At 42.4% G+C, this 21,320-nt stretch overlaps 1 protein-coding gene across 1 annotated transcript in view; it reads left to right on the top strand.

The window, feature by feature from the left end:
* The window catches only part of THSD7B (thrombospondin type 1 domain containing 7B), a 274,077-nt gene extending 256,025 nt beyond the window's left edge, over positions 1 to 18,052 (top strand). Inside the window, exons 20-27 of the mRNA XM_082001598.1 lie at positions 2,255 to 2,400; positions 8,036 to 8,195; positions 8,543 to 8,716; positions 8,806 to 8,901; positions 9,987 to 10,069; positions 11,689 to 11,881; positions 15,492 to 15,579; positions 17,379 to 18,052. Coding sequence (XP_081857724.1) covers positions 2,255 to 2,400; positions 8,036 to 8,195; positions 8,543 to 8,716; positions 8,806 to 8,901; positions 9,987 to 10,069; positions 11,689 to 11,881; positions 15,492 to 15,579; positions 17,379 to 17,460 — 1,022 coding nt within the window. The 3' untranslated portion in view covers positions 17,461 to 18,052. The remainder of the gene's footprint in view (positions 1 to 2,254; positions 2,401 to 8,035; positions 8,196 to 8,542; positions 8,717 to 8,805; positions 8,902 to 9,986; positions 10,070 to 11,688; positions 11,882 to 15,491; positions 15,580 to 17,378) is intronic.
* The last annotated feature ends 3,268 nt before the right edge of the window (positions 18,053 to 21,320 follow it).

The following is a 21,320-nucleotide window of genomic DNA, read 5'->3' as shown; positions in this document are numbered from 1 at the left end:
TTTGTATTGGAAGAAAAATAATTTCAGATGCAGTGAGATTCTATTCTCCACAGGCAGTGAAAGATAAGGTATTTAAAGAGTAAAGAAGGGGAGTTTTTCTGCTAGTGAAGTGGTAACCAGGCACCTAGGTAATGTTTATGGAGTGAGAAAAAAAAAAAACACAGAGCTTTAAAAAACTCACTGCAGTGATTGTGCAAAGAAGAATTTTAACAAAGTATCTTTCTTCGATGATTTATTCAAAGTATAAAAGAAAGTGGTAGACTAAATGAGGCAAGCACCAGCTGACCATTGTGAATGTAGCAAGCTTAAACGGTTTGGATAACCAACTGTAGGAAAGTAAAATGTAAATAGACACAGAAGGGTTGTTAATTCCTCTTAAAAGGAAAATCGTGTTTTCTATTTCCATTTACATTTTGCTAGAAAGATGTTAAACAGAGTGTACAAAAGGAAATTATTTCTTTAATTAAAATAGCTTGATGAATGCTTCAGGCTTTCAAGTCCCTCCTAATGAAATCGGATCTTTTAAGTTTAGGAGATCTCCTTTTCCATAGCTGCCGTTTCGGGGCTCGTGCCTGGCAGGGCCACAGAGCTCCCTGGCCGGGGTGAGCCGCCCGCCCCAGGGCATCCCGAAGACCCCAGAGCCATGGGCTTCCCACGACTTCCCAAAGAGCCTTTTGCATTGCTTACCTCAGCATTCAGAATTACAAAGAATCTGGCAAATATGGTCCATTGCTGGAGAGGAAGAAACAGCTAATTTTGGCCTGTTGCGCAGGGGAAGGCTGCCGTGGGGTTTGCCGGCAGCGGGCTGGGGGATTTCTCTTCCCTTGCTCTGAGTCCCCGTGAACCACAGGAGTTCCTTTCCTTTCCTTTCCTCTCAGCTGGTCGGATTTTTTTTCCACCTCCTAATGCACCTGATTCCGTGATGGCTGAATGCACAGTCATGTGGATAAGAGCTTTTATCATCACTTCTCTTGCAAACTCCCCAGGTTTAGTGGATTAGAATTGGAAAAGGAAGAAGTCTTAAAATTGGTTTAAATGGGTATAAAAATGGAATTCAATGGGTCAGAGCAAGGGAATAGCATTGTAAAGGTAAGAGAGCTTGCCAAGGTATCTGTCAGTAGCTTTTTCAGGAGTGTCTGCTTTTAATTTTTATTTGCTAAAACGTTTTTGGAAACCCTGCTCCATAGACTCTCACAATGACAGTTATTAGAGATGTACCTTAAACCCGGCTGCAGTACCCCTAATTAAAAAGTGCGTGCATAAATAGCTGGGAGGAGGATCTGGCTGGATGCCGCAGCCTCCCCACTTCACAGGGGTGTTTGCTTCCCCCCGGGCTCCCCTCGACTCATGACCGCAGCTAAACGACTGCGTTCCAAATGGGAGAGCTCCGCCGCAACACGTCCTCGCTTTCCTCCTCCGTGAGTTAGCAATTACCACTTGCATCTGTCTTGTTGCATGTGTGTGCCCATGTCACCCAGACCTTTTATTTTTTTTAACTGCCTCTCAAATGAAAGTCAAGGTAGAAATTTTACCCACAGCACAATCTTCTGCATCCTGTTGCATAAGGGCTTTTCTCCCCCACTTTTCTTTTAATTGGAGGCCCAGATTCTAATTGAAACATTTTGAATGAAAACATTCCTGGACATAAATGGACAGCAAAGGAGACAGAAATGGAATTGCTGTAACTTTAATGAATATATTCAGTTTTATTATTTCAAAAGGAGTAACGTAATTGCTTTTTCCATTCAGTGGCTGAAGAAGTTTTCACCAACAATAAATAGGGTTTTGATGGAAATGGCAGAAGTGGTTATGGACGGTAATAGCCACTAGAGTGTTTGCAGTTTTCAAATTAGATGCACATAATTGGTCATAAAAAGAAAATTTAATTCGTTAAAAATCTCTGGAAGCATATTAAACGTGTAACGTTAGAAATGATGCTGCCACAGGAATTATTTTCTTGTCATATTTAATAATCAGGATTTAGTCAAGTATTTAAATGTGCTGCATAAACAAATAATGTATTTGGAAAACATACAAAACTCTGTTTAAAAACTGTGTTTGAAAATATCAGTGACTACATCACTTAGACTTAGCAATTGCATCCATATTATCCAAATAGTCTTCCCAATTAATTGCTTTTTTAACAGATTTTAGTGGTGGAAAATGAACTAGGCATACTGATAAATCACAAAAACTGCTTTTCTTTCTTTCTCTGGGTCTCCTTCACTGTGTCCCGTCTTCTCCCCTCGCCTAGGCCAGATGGTGCGTGTGCGCTCGGTGGTCCTGCGGGCAGCGGGCGAGGGCAGACCCTGCCCGGAGCAGCTCACCCAGCACCGGAGCTGCCCGGTGAAGCCCTGCTACAGCTGGCTGCTGGGCCCGTGGTCTCCCTGCAGAATCCAGGTACGGCTTTCTCCAGCGCTTCCCCAGTGCCCCCCGGGGCCCCGCGGCCGAGGTCAGTGACAAGAATCTTCATTATATGGCAGAATTGATTGAGGTCGCCGTTCGCGGGTCGGAGGTGTCTCTGCGGCCATTGAAGGCGCTGGTAAGATCTGTAGGGAAGCAGGGGAATTCAGGAGCGGTAAACCTCTGCACCTCATCTTCCAGCCGTCAGCAGCTATTTATAACAATACGGGTTCAAGTACCGCAAGCTTATAGAGGTATTAAAGGAGATTTACAGAGTAAATATGCTTGAGTGGGCATAGTCATGGTGACCTATAATTTAATTATATAAAACAACTCTAAGAAGAAAATAGATAACACTAGATTTCAAGAGAGCTTAGTCTTTTTTATCATTTTTTTTTAAAGGACTCTATAGCAGGTCTTTCCCCACAAGGTCTGTGGTACAACAGTGTGAGTTATTGTATGAAGTGCTGGTTTCTACTTTCTTCTTAGCTGGGCTGTCCTTTTAATGATCTAAAAAGGGCTCCATTCGGTTGCGATGTGCTGTACATAGGCTTGGCACCTCCTTGGCACTGGAGGAGTCATTTTTTCACTGCTAGTGACTTGCATCAGGCTTGAATTGATTTTTTTTTTCTCCCCTCAATGCTTTTTCTTCTCTCCTTATCTGTTAGATCACATTTCCAATATTAAATAGTCCAATATTCCAGTAGTAACCCAGTTTAAGCAGAGGTGAATCTTTCACACACAAGTTTCTCGGGCAGTGTAAAGTCCTCTTGTGCTCCTTAAAGCCGGCTTTGCAGAGATGCAGGTGGGAGAAGTCTGGTTGGGGTGGAAGAGTGCCCTGTCTGGTCCCAGGGGACAGCACCTCTGTGCAAATCTGTGCTCGCTTCTCCACATTATACTGTGTAGGAGATTGAAGCCAATAATGCGCATAAAGATACATCCCATGTGTTTTCTGCTCTGCCCTCTACCATGCTGCAAACGCCTTGAATACCTGTTTGGTTTCTAGATGCGGTAGATGGACGTGTAGTGAATACTGCAGGTGGCAGAATAGATACCCAGAGTTTTCCCAGGTTTTCACAAATGAAATCTGGAGTGTGACAGTCTTGGGACAGTCCAAGACCAGAGAAACAGAAATATATTTATACTTTATATAATGAACAACAACTCATTGCAACTAGGGATGCGAATATGGTCCTTGTATGCACTGTGCTTAGCATTTATTTATGTGTAATGTAAATATAAAAAAATATTAACATCAGCTAATATTTTGTCCAGCTAATGTAAGGAAATTCTGTTAAACATTAGGGAAGAGACCTTAAGCCATAGAAGCCAACATAGCTGATAAAAGAATTAGTAGGGAAGCTGAATTTGTGCTCTGGCATACTCCAGATAAATAACACATTGTGCAGATTAAACGTGTGTGTATCCAGACCTCGGCTAAATTTCAGCTCAGAAGAAGTAATCACAGCCTTCCGTAACCCAGATATCACCCTGTGCTTTCAGTGAGATAGAGACGGCTTCTCTCCTTAAATTACTGTGATGTAGTTTCTCTACCCTTTGCTTTGTTTTGGAGAGGAGCCATTTTATTCGTGTTCAGTTCTCTTTAATGAGGTGCTTAGGAATTAAATGTAGTTCATAAATACAGGGTGATTTATTCCTGTGCCTTACTGGAAAGGAAGCTTAAGCTTACTTTCTAAAGAAAGCTTTCCAAAGTCCTGTTTTCAAGGATACTTTTTTAAATAAGGTAAATGCATCCAACGGTAAGAGTAAACGCATATTGTGAAAGTGTCTTCCTGTAATAATATAAACAGGACAATTAATTATAAGGCTAACATATTTCTTGCTTGTGTTATGAGATAACTGAGACTGCATTTCTTAATTGTAGAAGGACTATTTTATGCAAAATTGACTTAATGTGAATAATTAGAGGTGTCTGAATGTTTAGGAATAGAGCCCGCTAAGTGTTCTGTATTGCTGATTTTCACAGTACAGAAATCAGTGCATTGCTCTCCAGGTACTTACATGTCCCAGGCGCATCTCCGATGGGTATGGGGCATTTGTGCTGCGTTCAGATGGATGCAGAACGTGGGGAATGGTCAGTACACCTAATCTTAAAGGGTTACATTACACGAATCATTTTCCTGCTGGAGCGGGTTTACCCTGATTAGTAAAATAAACAAATAATAAATTATAGAACCATAGAATCACTAAGGTTGGAAAAGACCTTTAAGATCATCAAGTCCAACCATCAACCCAACAGCACCATGCCCACTAAACCATGTCCTGAAGTGCCACATCTACATGTTTTCTGAACACTTCCACTGATGGTGACTCCACCACCTCCCTGGGCAGCCTGTTCCAATGCTTGACCATTCTCTCATTAAAGAAATTTTTCCTAATACCTAGTCTAAACCTCCCCAGCACAACCTGAGGCCATTTCCTCTTGTCCTATCACTAGTTACTTGGGAGAAGAGACCAACACCCACGTCCCCACAACCCCCTTTCAGGTAGCTGTAGAGAGTGATAAGGTCTCCCCTCAGCCTCCTCTTCTCCAGACTGAACAACCCCAGTTCCCTCAGCCGCTCCTCATGAGACTTGTGCTCCAGCCCCCTCACCAGCTTCGCTGCCCTTCTCTGGACACGCTCCAGCAACTCAATTAGCAGTGGCTGACACTGTTCATAAATTTTCCATTAAAGGAATATAAGTGAAGTAGATTAGATAGATAGACATTATCAAGCACTAGCAGCCTAACATTCGTAAGAAGACTAAGAACCCTTCCTTGCTAAAGTGTTTTAAAAGCAATCCCTTAAATGTGATCACGCGACACTTCCTCGTTAAAGAAAACTTTTACCTGATTAAATGCTCATCAACCTGTGAAAGCATTGCCCAGTCAACTCTTTATCTAAAATAATTGTGAATACGCATGAACCCCAGTAAAAGCTGAAAAGGGAAAACTTTTCTTGAAGGCACATCTGGGCAAAGCATCTTGTTAAGGACTGTTATCTCTTGTCTTACTAGTGTGTTATATGTGGTGAGTATGGGAGAGTGACGTGAGAGGAGGTTTGTGCAGGTGTGGTTAGCATGTTGGTCAATTCAGAAGATACCTGGCTGTCAAAACACAGTCCTGGTGTAAACCTTCGCCATATTATATGGGTGCTCAGTTGGGGTGAGGGGGGTGAGAGGCGGAGGCTCCATGCAGGTGCTCCTAGAGGGGCCTGTACCCCCAGGGCACCCAGGGCGGGTTCTGCATCTTCCATAGGGTCAGCATAGACATTTTTGTAGTCAAATGGGGGGAATCCTCTCTGGAAGTGAAATCCCTACATATTCCTTGCCAGGACCTCATGACTCGAGACAAATCCTGGTTCTAGGCAAAGCTCAGGTGATCACGTCTTCTAGGGAAGAGCATTTACAATACAGATTTGATCCCCCGAGGTTTGAATATGTGATCATCTTCTTGGCAGTTCTCCTCTGATTAGCAGCTATTCCCTGCATCCCTAGTGTGCCTTCAGTGCAGCAAACTTCCACTGATTCCATACCGGTTAATTAGATCTTCAAATGTATAATTTGGGGGACACGAATAATTTTTAAGATGATAAAGAAGTTCATGCAGTGCTCGTGCATTGCTTATGACTTTGCCAAATATAAAAAAAACATCTCCCTTTATAAATGACTGGATGATATTTTATCTTCTAAGTGTTTTCAGTTGATTGTAAAAACACACTGCTGGTCTTGAAAGAAAGTACAAGCAAATGGAAGCCACTGTTAAAAAGAGAACCTTTATCTTGGGAATTGTTTGAGAGTCCACAGTTTCTATTTATTTTTTTATTCTAAACATTGGAAAATATGAATGCATTTACAATATTGCATGAAAGAAGAATGAGGAATGTTGCCTTGAAGCATGTGGACTTTTATGGTGGAGACTGCTGTACCAAAAAAATGTATTGTTTTCACCTATTGTTTATATTTATATCCGGTATTCCTATAACTACTTATATATGTATATAAACAGTTATATATTGTTTATACAATAATAAGTGTCTTTTTAAAAACTTTCTTCGTCCTTTCCCATAACCTTTAGTCATTCCTTGAGACACTTTGAGCTGGAAATACACTGCAGTTTGATTAGTGCCCATTTCCCCTGAGAATCTTCTCCACACCGTCTTCTGTTTCCACCAGCCATTTCTAACCCAATTGACAGCTGCATGAGTTATTCGCACACCATTAATCTCAGACCACAACAGAGGTTTCAGTAGTGAAAGAGTGATTTAGAACAGTAAGTTACATAGTGACTAAAGTGAAACACAGTGTTAAAAACTTGAAATCTGGTTGAATATAGTAAATCTACACTAATACTTCTCTAAGTTGCTTTTGATTAGCAAATGCTCTAAATCCAGCTAGTTATTTCCATTTCATTGTGGGTCTGCAACAGAAGGGATGGAGGGAATGGAAAAGCTACCTACCAGGTGTGTGCAGGAGAGCCATCCTTGAGATCCCTGCTAGCAAACACACTGCTGAATGAATGCACGCGGTGGGAGCCATTCTACTCTGCAGATGAAGTCCATTATTTTAAAAGAATCCACTGCCAAGTGATCCAAAGGAGCACTTCCCTTGGTTATATAAAAGCAGTGTTTCATCCTTCTTCTTGAGTTTTATTTACTGATTTTTGTAAAGTGCCATTTCCGCAAGGCTTCAGGCACAAGTTCATAAAGCATCACGCAGGTTTAAGGTGTACACCTCAAACATCATTGCAGCTCTGTTTTTCAGAAGAGAATGAAACAACTCCAGCCTAGAAACGACTCTATAAATAGCCTAGTGCTCCAGTTCTTACTGCATCCTCAGCCCTGTATCATTGCCTTAGCCAAACAATATTGATTTTCCAGTAAAAGAAGTCATCTTCAGCAAGTAGTTTGGTGTTTATCTAAGTATTTCAGAACTGGGCTGATGGGTGTGGAGAGGCTCAGACAGAACTTCCTACTGCTTGTTCAAATGGGGTTCAGTGCTCCACAGGCTGTGCCTGACTTCAGATGATTTTTCGGTAGATGTGATATGAGTTGGTGATCTCTGTCTACTTCAGAACCAGTAGCTCCCTTTAAGAAATTACACAAACAGCACAATAACCCTTGCAGTCTAGTTAAGTGTGCTGGAGGATTTTTGCAGTCAGGGTTTAAACAATGTATGTGCCTTTATTGGGCTGTATCTTCGAAGGAGGTGAGTGGATATGTCTGTTTCTCATGTGCAGGCACTGCTCTTGGCCTCTTTAGAGAAGCCAAAAATTTCTGTCTTCATGTAACTAGGCACTAATTAAGAATCAGTAAATTCCCTAGCTCTAGTAAAAGGCATGAAGGGCTGACCCCAAAGACAATATTCATCTCTTATGGTACTCACCTCTTCTGCTTTGGTTGCAACACAGTTTTCTGTGTGACTGCCCCTGCCTCTGAGCTTCTGTAGAGAGGTGTACAGAGGACATCTGTACTGGGGACACGATCTGCATAGTCTGCATATCTTCTCATAACTGCAGTCCAAAGACCAGATTTGTATCTTTGAAGTCTTTTTAGGTGGAATCAGCCGTATTTCTTCTGTCATCTGCTAACGTCACCGATGTATGTCTCTGTTCCCTTCTATCATTTTGTAGGGTGGACAGTGTGGAGATGGATTGCAAGTCCGCAATCTCACATGTGTAGTGCATGATGCATCTGTTTCGGTTACATCCAAACCAGTAGAAAATGCATTATGTGGTGAGCTGCCATCGAAAGAGAGTGTGCTGCAGTTACCGTGCTCTGTGCCTTGCCCAGGTAAAGTCTTTGGAAGGTCCCGGTGCATTTCTGTCTGTGATAGCTGTCTGAGATGGAGATGCTTCCATAGCGCTGAGTACTGTCAGCCACTGTAGTAAGAATTTGTACTTCAGCAGATCAGATAAATGCTCAGTCTGCTGTTTCTAGATCACCTGAAAAACACTTTTTTTTACTTTTTTTTTTGGAGAAAATGAGATTCTCCATGAAGCAGAAAATCTGAATAATGCATAACACTGGGCAATAAACTGTGGGTACTTCACTATTAAAGCTGTTGTACGCTTAGGTTGTCCTTTTCCCTTAAAGCTGATTCTTTTCGAAAACCTATGATTTATTCTTTCAACGTGCAGGTGACTGCCATCTGACAGAGTGGTCAGAGTGGAGCTCCTGTGAGCTCACCTGCATCAACGGCAGGAGCTTCGAGACAACAGGGCGCCAGTCTCGATCCAGGGCGTTTATCGTTCAGTCTCCTGAGAACCAGGAGAGCTGCTCCGGACAAGCGATGGAAACACGACCTTGCTCAGGTAGTGTGGCCGAAGTGCTGCTTCCTCCTGTTCAAGAGTTTATTCTGTTTTTGTTGCAAGGTGAAGACTAACTAGTATTGATATTGCAGGAGGGAAATGCTATAACTACCTGTGGAAAACCAGCGTTTGGAGAGACAATGTACGCACGGTGTGGTGTCAGCGCTCAGATGGAGTAAATGTCACAGGTATATCCAAAAATTGCCGTGCTTGATTATGAATGAAATGTCTCCATCCAGGTTTTTCTTTTTCTGCATCAGTTGCTCAGAGAGCAGTTGGACAGTCTTCCGAACTCCTCCAGAATCTCAGTTCCAATTTGTGTGTAGGAGGGAGAGATGGGAGCTCACCAGCCTTGCTGTCAGGTCAATATCACACATGTCATTATATGAGAGTATTTGGGCGAGTTACCCCTACTGTTGGGTTGGTCATGGGAAGAAATGAGTATACATGTACTAAAAGGGCTTCCTCGGCTGGCTTGCACAGCTGGTAGTCAACCTGCCTGTAACTGTGGAGAACAGAAGAGAACATCCCATGTGTGGTAGAGGGACGAGCTTCTGTACCTCTTCTTCTATTCAACACAAAGGAATCTTGAATCACGCAAACTGTGAGATTCCTGCTGTTGCCATGACCTACAAATTCTGCCTGCGCAGAATGAAACGGGAAATTCGTGGTCAGCACTTTGAAGCTCAGTGAGACATTGGCAAAGGCAGGAGGGCTTGTACATCCATAGGGTCTCTCTCAATATGCACAGGGTGAATGAGAGAGTAGAAATGAAAATGCAGATCTTCTTATCTGGTTCTATTTATAAGTGACTAGTTAAGAAAATAACAAAAGTTTTATGTGCAAAGGTTGCTGAGTAATTAAGAACACATGAACATGTTTTTATTCCTATAGAAGCACAGACTTCCCCAAGTGAGGATGGGCAAAGGTGTTATGTGGATTATGTCTTCTTATGTAGATAAGACATTAATGAGGACACAGAAGATCTGCGTCTAATTCCTGATTCTGTCCTCAGCTTCCTATATGGCCTGTGGCAAATTGCTTAAATCTGTGTATCTCTGTACTCCATTAACAAGATGGGTATGATAATAATTCCCTGCCTTGTTAAGGCAAATTAATTAATGCAATGCCTACAGATATTATGCTAATGTGCTCAATAGACTAGTATTTAACTATATAAAATAAGCAAGCAAGCAGTCCTTACACCATGGTGATCTAAGTCAAAAACATTTTAAAACATACCCTTCAAAGCACTCAGTATTTCCTTTTACAGGAGGGTGTGCTTTTCGGACAAAACCTGCAGAAGTTCGGCACTGCAGCCCAGCGTGCAGAAAACCATTCTCCTACTGCACACAGGTAATTGCTCGCTGCAGATTATGGTTGAGAAATTAACACTGCAAAATCTATTCAGTTAGCTTCGGTATCACAAATGCATTCCAGGACCTAGAAAATAGTTTAGTATGTCCATGGTACCACCTCGAGGAAGCTGTGGGTATTTCATTCTGAAAGAAAACCTTCATAAACCTGCACAAACGACTGATGGAGTGTTTGTCTGGTGTTACAATTTTGCTTTTGTTCTGTGGAGGAGTTTTGGAACCTTTTGGTTTCATTTTCACTGAATGCCATTCCGTAGAAAATGGACTGCTCAAAACTATTGTAAGATAGATGAAAGAGTATGTCCTCTCCTGCTCCTCCACAGACACAGAAAGCCCCCATGAGCGCAGGGAAGCTGTAGTGCCTGATTCCACAATCATACTGTGGAATCTATCTTCTATAGATAGATAGATACTATCTTCTGAAGCAAAACCTGGAAGTGACCTTTTTTTGCTGAAATGTTGAGCACCTGCTGAATGTTTCAGCCACTGACATTTCTTTGCCTCTGAGCAAACATGAGCCCAGAGGTTACGAAGGTCCCTCCCAGCAGTACCGAACTCCAGAGTAAGAGCTTCCCAAAATGCCTTATCCATGTCAGTACTGTGATGGAGTATAAAACCCAGAACCCTTAAAGTAGCCAGAGGTAGTTGGGGTTTAGATATTTATATTTTGAAAATAGCCTCCACAGCTCTTGGCTTCAGCTGAGTATCTGGTGGGAGGAATTAGCACTGGAAACTAGCTCATGGGCAACTGAATGTGGCTGAGAGGGTGGCCATGAGAGTGCTCAGAGCCTACGGGAACATAAAAATGATGGGTAAGCATGAATTTATTAGCTATAAAAACTCTTGAGACTTCACCTTTTTTCAAAAAAAAATGAAGATCATGTCAGTCAATAAGTGGGGTTTTTCATGGCCACAAAACTGATGTCAAGAGTTAAATTCTTATCACAGAGACTGTAAATCAGTCTCCTGTTTGGATGGTGACCAAGGGTATCAGACCCTCAGACAGGCATTGTAATTGTAAGATAATTAGCAAAGAAAAGCAAAATAAAAGAGGTCTTTTAAAGTAGATAACCAGAAAATGGAGTATCTACTTAGTGAATCACAGACTTCTAAGAAACCCCTTGAAGAAACTGCTTAGACTGGTCCAGGGCAGTGGTTATTTGGCTGTAAGAGAAAAAGCTTCATTCCAGGTAGCCCTGTGAAATACTGCAGTGGAAATACATTGGGAGGGTTTGGGTCTGATTGTTTCTGTGTTCATCTCTTCTAATGCCCTGCACATCAGTGGGAAAATTGTTACTGACAAGAGGAGTTTGGATCAAGCCACAGATGCCTGTTACTAAGCCTATTAGGATGAAAATATTGCCGTGTAGGGCTTCTCTGTAATTACTGACTCTTTTTCAGCCAATTCCCCAAATCTCTTTTGGGTTTTTGCACTGAAATCGGTTTGCGGGCACTGGTTCCTGGCTTGTTTGGTTTGATGGTGGTGAAGTTTCATCTGCAGGATATATCTTGCAGTTTCTTCATAGTTTGCCTACAATTTGCACTGTTCTGCGAGAGGATACTATTTGGTTTAATACTGAATTCCCTTTTATCACCTAGAGAGGAGTCTGCGGTTGTGAGCGAGGATATACAGAAATAATGAGATCAAATGGTTTCCTGGATTACTGCATGAAGGTACCAGGTTTAGAAGATAAGAAAGCTGATGTTAAGACCATTGCTGGAAAAAATAAACCTGTCAACTCAAAAATGCATGACATTTTCAAAGGATGGTCTATTCAACCTTTTAATCCAGGTGAAAAACTTAAATATGAATGGAATAAATTGTCTTTACAATGTTTCTGTAGAAGAAAGGTACAAGCTTTGTAGATCATAACATCAGAGATTGTGTCTGGGAGCTGCAGAGCAGCCTCCCAGTTTCTAATTCGCATGCCATCTTTCATGCCTTTGTGCCTATACAGAGTTATCACAATCTCTTATGTTGAGAGATAGCCAAGACAGAACGAAGCAATAATATTTTGCACAAGTATACTTAGATGTGATTTGGGGGGATGCTTAGAACTATTATCTGATGATGTTTCTAGAAGTGATGTATTTGGACCAGGAAAGATATTGATCACTAGCGCTTCAGAAGGCTCAGAGCAGAAAGTACTTAAGATTTCATTAAAGAAAGCATTGGTTGTTTCTTGCCATATTTCAAAAGTATATGAAAAAAATAGGGGAGAAAGTATAGAGTTCAGAGTTTTAAGTATTGAAGTTAAGACATTAAAAAAAAACACCACAAAAAGCAGGCAAGCTGCCGTGCCCAACCAGTGCATCCCAAGCGGATCTTTGACTTCCACACCATACAATGCTTCCCAGTTGGAACTGTGTGCTGGCCCACTGGACTGGTGCTGTAGCTGTAATAGTGATTACCTGTTAATAGTGACTTGTTATTTTGCAAGATAAATTTAGTCAAAATAGATTTCTAAAATGCAAATAGGACTTTAAAATGGGGGATGAAGGTGCCAAGCATGTCAAGGTTTACTGAAACGCAGTAGTTCTCCCTGTTTTCTAAAACACTGGCAGTGCAGCCTTCCCCCTCTTCTGTTACCTGACGTTGCATTTGTTTCCTATTAGTTTGTAATGAACACGAGACTTTAGAAAACATGTAGCAAAAGGTTCTGTTACGGGATTCAGGGAGCCGTAATTCTGTCTGATATATGTGATCATGCTTTGAATGTTACATTTACATATTTGATTTGCATACAGTAGTTAACCTTTGCGTTGACAGTCTCTGAGCTAATAGAGTCGGTCCAAAGCCTTTTAAAGTTGGCTGGTTTTCGATCAAACCCATCATCCAGAAGCCCACGCAGTTCACCAGCAGTTTGAGTCACAGGTTTGGGGTTAATTGCCTTTTTGTCAGCATCCGTGGCCCTCGGTAGGCTGTCTGTCTTAGGTGCCATCTCTTCAGCTGGTACCTATATGGGCTTAGAAAAAGGGAGAGGGGTGTAGGTGGATGCTGCAATCCTCTCTTTTTAAATCAGCATTCAAGGCTGCAGCCCTGAAAGCCTCTGGTGGGCTTGACCTCAGTGCAGCATCTGTGAGCCAGTACTCCCCCAGGGACTATAAGACAGAAATAGGGACTAAGGAGCTTTTACAGAACATAGTGTTACTTAACTTTAGGGCAGAAATGTTACAGAAACAATATATGGGAAAGGAATAAACGTGCTCCTTGCGTGCTAAGTGTATCACCAACCCCATGGCATCTTGCAGGTAGCTCTTCAGTCTGTATGTGCCCTTCAGACCCCAGCTCAAGGCTGGTGCTCTTCAAATCACTCTCCTTTGTCTAACTTCTTGAAAAAATACATAATTACTCCCCTTAAACAGCCTCTTAGGCTTACTAGTCTGGGGGTTTGCAATAATTACTGCTAGCTGAGCCAGGAAACCGCTGTTACCTACCAGCTATGCTCTTGGTAGCAGGGCTATAGTGAATGCACCCTGTATGGATGGCATTTACCACCCTTCAGTACCATAGTCCTTGACATTTGTGTACATCTAAGGACTTATATCTGTCAGTAAAAGTATACATGCCTTTCTCCAGTTAATTTGTGATTTCCCTTTCCATTTACAGTGTGGAACACAAATTTTATTACTATTTAATGAGGCTGTTGTTCTTTTAAATGCTCTGCAGGAGTGCACAGAACTGATTTCGAATCAGGCTGTGTTTTTCCTTTCTTTACCACACTCTGGGATGCCAGAGTTCAGGTACAGAAAACTTTTTTCAAGTTGAGAGGCAATTTAAATAGCATTGTTTAAATTGTAGGATGAAATGGTCCGATGCCTTTATGTTGGGGATGGGGAGCATAGCTGCCTTCTTAGCAGGCATGGTGGGATGCCTCTTTGTTGCTGTGGCAGTCCTTTTGCAGGACTGCTAAATGTTTCTTGGCCATCTCCAGTTGAGAGGATGACAAATTTCATGCCCAGACTTCAGCAAATAAAACCATAACAAAACCAACCCAAACCTGATGAACGGAGCTCTCCTCACATGGGAGATAGACTGTAAGTGTTTGGAGAAGAGAAAATCTGCGAAAGGTACTCATCCTTTCCACAAAGCCTGGAAGAAAAAAAGAGAAAGAATGGGATCTGATTAAATATGTTTCCCTTTGAAAAAATTCATCATTCAAGCCTCAAACGTAAAACAGGCTTAGTGATTGTCCCGTGAAGTAACTCCCCACTCACATGACTGAGTTTGAAATGGCCTCTGTCAAATCATGTCTGTGGGCACAGCGCGGGTTCGTATTCCCGCGTCCACTATATATTAACAGCTCTGTTGATGTGAATCAGATCAGGCTACTGCTGCACGGAAAAAATGCCGTCGCTTCTCTGCACAAGGAAAGCTGTACAGCCAGAACAGGGCAAGGAACTGAAATATTGATCTCTTAAAAATTATTATTGTTATTGATGCAAAGCTTGTAATTAAGGACTTGTCTAAATAATGTGTTTTGGGACTTTCTGTCAGAAGGAAATGTTTCAACACTCTCAAGCTCACATGTGCGTGGAGGTTCTTCCTTCCTGCAAGGGTCGCAGAGTGAGTCCCCTGGCATTGCAACCCAAACAGCCCTATCAAGAGCCCTACCTCATCTTAAAGCCAGTCATGTCTCCTGCTCCTGTGGCCCAACTGGAAATCTCTCACACAACTTTATCCCTCTTACTATTACAAAGCATGTTCCTGTTTTCATTCTAAGCCGAATTTATTCCCATTTTTTGCCCAAGTGTTTTCCAGCTCTGAGTAGCTTGTTCACCTGCTCTCGCTGCTGTTTACCCCAGTTGACCCCTAAGTATTTAGGAAGAACAACCCCATCCCTTCTCAGTCCTCTTTTCTTTAGGATAAACATTTCAGGTGTTACCTGCGTTTGTATCTGGGTCAGCTCAACATTGAACTGCCTTTGCCAGGGCAGCCGTGGGGGCTCCTGAGCGAACGTATTGCAATTATCTCGTGCCCCTGCTCCTTTCCACGGGCGGGAGCCTGTCTGGGAGGTTATTCTGGTGCTGCACCATAAGCCCGGGCTGCCCATAATGAACTGCAGGAGCTTAGCCCCGGGGGGAGGTTATGAAATAATGCTGCTTTGGAAAACTGAGACACAGAGTTAATTTTCAGTTTTCATTGAGGAAAATTTACACTCCTTACTAAAACTACAATTTTGTCTTCAAAATGATTGATTTTTACAGGAATCTTCTTTTCTGTCAAGAGTATGGGATTTATGGATTATTCCCAGCCAGTCCTTACTGTGTTTCCCATCAATGATGCTACTAATTTTGCTTGTGAGCTTTCTCTTAATCTCTTAAGAATTTGTGTATTTTAGAATAAAAGTATTTTATTTTCCCTTTTTCTCCCTCTCTCCTTTTTCCTCATCTTCCAACAGATGGCAGGCTGAAGATGTGGGTATACGGAGTATCAGCTGGCGGGTTCCTCATCATAGTTTTCCTGATTTTTACATCCTACTTGATGTGGTGAGTATGGAATGTATTTTGTCCTTAAATAAAAGCTGGTTTGCTTTTATTTAAACAATCCAAAATATGTCACAATGCTCTGTGTTGCAGAGATTTAATCCTCAAGGCTTTAGGAAAGGATGGAGCTAGGATTACTTAAGTGCCTTCATTTGGACCTTACCTCAGAGTAATTTAAAACTCTCCAAATTGTAAATGCTATCTGGCCTAATCATGAAGAAGTGTGGTGGCCATTATTTTTGGTTATCAATAGGCCCTCATATTTACTCAGACTTCTGCTGGGATTAGAAAGGGCTTTTTATTGTATTCTTTAAAAAAAAGATAAAGTAAAACTGAAAAAAGGCAAGGAGGCTGATTGGATCAAGGAACTGGCTTCTGCTCAAGGAAGGACTAAATAGAATAGGAGCATTCAGTTGGAAAATGATGTTTGACGTGGGAATACAATAGAGATCTATGAAATCATGAATGGAGTAGAAAAGGCGCTAGGGAATTTTTATTTCCCACAGTATAAGAAGTAGGAGGCATCTGATGAAATGATCGTTTAAAATAAACAAAGGATTTTATTTTTCACACAGTGCATTATTACCTTGTGAGCTTACCGCTGCCGGGGACTGTGCATGCCAGGAAGATAAATGGATTCAAAGATGGCATAACAGTTCACGGGAGATTGGGTCTCTTGGTGTTAATTGTGGTTTTCTGGGTGTACGCTCCAGCTCAGGAAATCCCTAAATAGGTTTTTGCAGTTAATACATCAGGTGGGAACATGTCCTGTGTCTAACGCTGCTGTTACCAGCCACTGTTAGAGATAGGGTACCGGGTGTACCGAAGCCCTGCTCTACACCAGTGCGTCACCGGTGGGGGGATGTCTGCCCCCCTCCAAAGCAGCGGTCACCCCGGGCAGGGGTGGTGGCCTGGCTTGACAGAGCTAGTGTTGCGCTCTCTGGTTTGAATATTTGGAAAGGCAGCGCCATTGATGCGTCTTGGAGGATACAAAGGGAGCAGTGGCCAGCGTCTGTGCGACCTGTGATGCCCACGGCTGTCCCTGAGGACCATGGAGCTGGCCTAGGCTTTACGAACATTAATGGTGCAAGCTGCCCCAACCCCTGTCAGATCAGGGCAGGCGACCAGAGAGTCACAACCGTGGCCTGACGGCATCATTGCCCTCTTTCATCCAAAATCAGTTTATTTTCTCTCACTCTCTTAGTCTTTCTCTCAGTCTCTCTCTTCAGTTAAAAGCTTAAATAACAGCCTTTGGATGCTGCTTTTAGGACTTGTAGCGTCCTTATTTTCCAAGCCAGGTAGCTACCATTTCTCTGTGGCTTCACAGTGGAGCATACAGAGGATTTTTTGAATAACATTACATAGTTCTCCATCACTCGAAGGCTGGTGAGGAAGTGTATTTCTCGATAATAATTATTGTTGCTTCGATACCGTGCCAAAGAAAAAATGAGAATATCCCACACATAGACAGTTCATGTTTCAATTTTTCTGCAAGATATTCCTTGTTTTGTCAGCTGTGAGAAGACATGGGAGACAAATACGCTTTATTTCCTCTCCAGATAAAGAGCACAGTTGGCTGTCCATTTTCAGCAGGCTGCGTGTCCGCACCACACACGTAATAGCACTCAAGCAGATCCGTGTGTTTTTTTTCTTGGAAGTAGTCACTGTGCTGCAGTGTCACCAAGCTGCAAAATGAAATAGCCGGCATGGGAAGTTCATTTTTTTTTGAAGATTGGTTTCTGATGATGTTTCTGAGCTTATTACAGTTTATAATTTTGTCTCCTGAAATGTTTTTCTTGCAGCAAAAAAACAAAGCAGCATCAAAGTACTCCTCCGCAGCAGAAGCCTCTAACCTTAGCCTATGATGGAGACATTGACATGTAACATAAAAAAGAAATCCAAATGTAGACATCAACTGCCTTAACTGCTTTCTTTTTTGGAACTCTCTGACTTCTCAGTTTTTTGAGGAATCTCCTGATGCGTAACATACCAGGCAGAACAGAAGAATTGCAAGCTTAAAATTTTGCCACCTCTTTATTAAAAAAAATGGAGTCAAAGACTTGGGTTTTGTGAAACTTTTCTGAAGAGACCAGAGAATACATCTCTTCCTGTTGAGCAATGGGAATAAAAAAAAGAGAGAATCTACAGACATCAAAAGGAATTAGTAAAAAAAAAAAAAAGGCATGACAATCCTGAGGAAAAAGTGACATTTACTGTAAATGACAAGTTTGACACAGCATCATTATGCACTATATTAGTGCAGGTTCTTTATTCTTCACATATTTCAACAATGAGTTTTCTAGTGATTACATTTCGTTCAAAGACTTTAAAAGCAGATCATGTATTTTGAGAAACACAAGGAAGAATGAGTTGAAGTGTCTGAAGTTACCAGGTTTTTTAAAGTTTCTTCCTTCTTATCCTGTTTTCTAGTCTGGAATATGATTTTGCTTCATTTCCACCTACAGGACAGAATAAGGGTTGTTATGAAAAAGCATAGCTGGCTTCTTAATCAAGAATATTTTTTAAAGAGTTGAGTAGATAGGTGTTTTGATGAATGGATAGAGATTTTTCGTTGTTTAAAAAGTATTTTAAATTAAATTAAACCATGTAGATACATTATGGCCAGTTTAAATTGTTATTCATTTTAATTAATACAATCTCTGCTTTTGTATTTAAATTTTCTTATCTGAAATATTTATAAATTCTTTTTTTGAATTTAATTACTTGACCTCATTTAATATACATCAAACACAAATGCAGTTTGTAGAAGGTCTTGTTTTTTTAAATGTTTCAAAACCACTGAAAAATTACATGTCTTAAACATCTGGGAACATCTGAAGAGGGTAAGTGTTTATAATAGTGTGTGTCGCAAGTAAGAAAGTGCCATCTTGTGGTATTGACTTGTATTTATAAGCAAATAAAATGCTAAAGAGAGTGAGAAAATTGCTTCTGGTATGTTGAATTAAATGTGTGTAAACAATATTCATTATTAGTCTTTTACCGTGTCTGAGATTGGACTCGGATTTCAAACAATTCTGGCATATTTTGTGCTGTAGCGATTAGTGAAAGCAGCATTGTAGACAAGTACAAGTCGAGAGAATAATTGCAGATCTAGAGAATGCTTGGTCTTATTTTTAGCTCAAAGCTGCTGCTTATTCCAATAATTAGAAAGAAGAGAAAAAAAGAATTATTACCAGCCTAGCACCTATGCGGTCCTTCGCGATCTGCAGTTGCGTCAGAGTGGATCGTCACCAGGGAGGGATGTAACCAGGGCACAAGGCAATGCTCGTCTTGTTCTGTTGCTATTCACAGCTCTGTAAAGTGATTTGAATATTATGGTTTCATTGAAAAAATGCTGGTGGTGGAGCGAGGTTTCCTTCCCCAGGCCAGGATCCCTCCCGTTCAGCCTTTCTCCTGCAGCATCGAATTGAGATGATATTGTGTCATCGAAGCAAGGTCAGGAATGCTCTTTCCTCTTCCCACATTAAAAAAAAAAAGGCTGATGGAATTGTGAGGGGAAATTGTCTCACTTATTTCTGGACCTGAAGATGTTCAGCTGGCCCTCCTCCCCACTGTAGAGCTGTAACTGTTCGTGGTATAAAAAGCAGGATCTGGTGTTCCCCAGTAACATCGGGAACTGCCTAAATCTTTTTTTTAACAGTGCCCTGTACTGAACCTTTGAGTAACATGTGTGGAGTGAGAGTTACAAGGGGAAGAATGATCCAGTGCTACTGAGAAGAATACTGCCAGGTCTTAATATATTTTGTCTGCGAGATACAATGTGAGGAGAATGGTACTCTGAATGATGAAGGAATAAACTCAATTAAGCATGCTGTTCAAAAAGGCATCAGAGTGGGGAAGGTGGTGTAATAACAACAGAAAGTGACAGCTGCACCATGTGGCCACGGCCCTCGGCATCAGGGTAAATCGCAGCCCAGACGTGATGCCCAGCGCGGAGAAGCGGGCGGGATGCTGAGCTGCTGGGCAGGGAAGGGGCTCCGGGTGCAACGGGGCAAGGCGTGTGTTTCTCCTGAGCAGATGAGCTGGGGCTGCGCTTCGGGTCGGTGGCCTCCGCGCAGCCGCGTCCCCACTCGCGCGAACGCTCCTTCTGGCCGAAGCCCCACGGGGTCTCCAAAGGGACCGGCCGTGGATCGTGCTGGGGCTGGGCGCTGGCGCGTGGGGCCGAGGGACGGCGTCTTCTGCGGAGAGTCGGGAAAGCCCTTCGGGGAGTGAACGCACCTCTTTGCCTCCGTAAAATAAAACAAAACGGGGGGCAAGGCTCGCGAGGCTGCCGCTAGAGACGGCCGCCGCCAGCCACGCGCTGCGTCTGCCGGCGTGCGCCCGAGCCCCGCATCTGCTCGTGGCCCAGCTTGGACAGCGCGGTGATGCAAATGTCACGATGTAATTGCATGTATTTGATAATCTGGGATTGAATTAAGCTGTGAAATTGAACTGAGGAGCTGGTGGCCTTGCAGGGTCCACGAGGCTGAGAATGCAGCGTGACGTAAAAAAAACAAAAGGAATTGGTTGTTTAGACAGATACGGAGGCTGTTGCTGTTCGTAGGAGCCCTGGGTAAACATGCTGGGAGGGATGCCCAGCCTCCCGTGGGAGCACTGAAAGGCAATTCCTACCTTTTAGAGCCCAAAACGAGTCATGACGAGTGGGATTACTCCCAATTCTTGCCTATTTGAGGTTTCTAAACTTCATGCTGAAGTAGCTGGTGCTGAGCCCTGCCGAAGACGGGAGAGAGATCTCGGTCCCGCTCAGGAAGGTGATTCCTATACCCCCAGCTAGGGCTTCGCATTAAGACACGTATGTGATTGTGAATAAAAGCATCTGGGGGTGAAGAGTTTGCCAAATGCGCTGGCAGTCTGGCTTGGTAGTTCATAACCAGATAATGAAAGAGTCTGTGATTTGTCATCTTTTTTTTCAACACTATTGATTTCAGTGTCCGCTGCCAGGTCTCTCCTGCTTCTGCATTACAGCTGTAAAGCGTGCAACTATTTTTTTTTCCCTACATCTGTCTTCTGTGGCATTTTCTCTCCTCCATTCAAAGACTCTCTAACACACAACAGTAAAACAAAATAGCAGCAACTGAAGTAAGACACCACAGAAAACAAATTACCAAGAAGTACTGAAGTGTTGGGTGCCTACATCATTGCTGCAGTCATTGTGGTTATGCTCAGACATGGGCTATTTGCCTGCACAGGTACCATGTCTATGCATATCATTGTGCCTGAACACTGCGAACATCCGGGCTTTTGTATGAGGTACGTAAAATCAAATGACATTTTTCCTGCAGAAGTATCCTGAAGTCTTGGGGAGTTTTCATGTTAGCAGGGCTGGACCCCAGCTGACCTCCCCTCCCCACCAGCAACCAGACCAGAAGTATCACTGAGCACTTGAACTTTGGGTGCTACAGTCAAAGACTAATTTTCTTTGCTCTGGAGCAGAGTAGTGTAAAAATTCCCATAAGACGACGTAGCTAAAGACGTGTAAATTAGCTTGTGCTTGTATTCATATGCGTTGCAGAAGAGCCTAACTGCATAGTTTTCTTTGCTTAAATCCACTTACATTCATGTCCAGTTCCACCAGGAAGTGAAGAAAACAGTATCTTGGGCAAAAAAACTGGTTGAACACTTCCAGTTCGGATTAGTCCTGATAAGTATGAAGTTATCATCAGAGATCAGGTCATTTGCTGCTAACGTGACATAGCTGGTTTCTTGAGAGACTTACTCTTTCT

Source organism: Phaethon aethereus, assembly GCF_964289735.1.
Source record: "Phaethon aethereus genome assembly, chromosome: 6".
Taxonomy (NCBI): domain Eukaryota; kingdom Metazoa; phylum Chordata; class Aves; order Phaethontiformes; family Phaethontidae; genus Phaethon; species Phaethon aethereus.
This window is presented reverse-complemented; position numbering and strand designations above follow the sequence as displayed.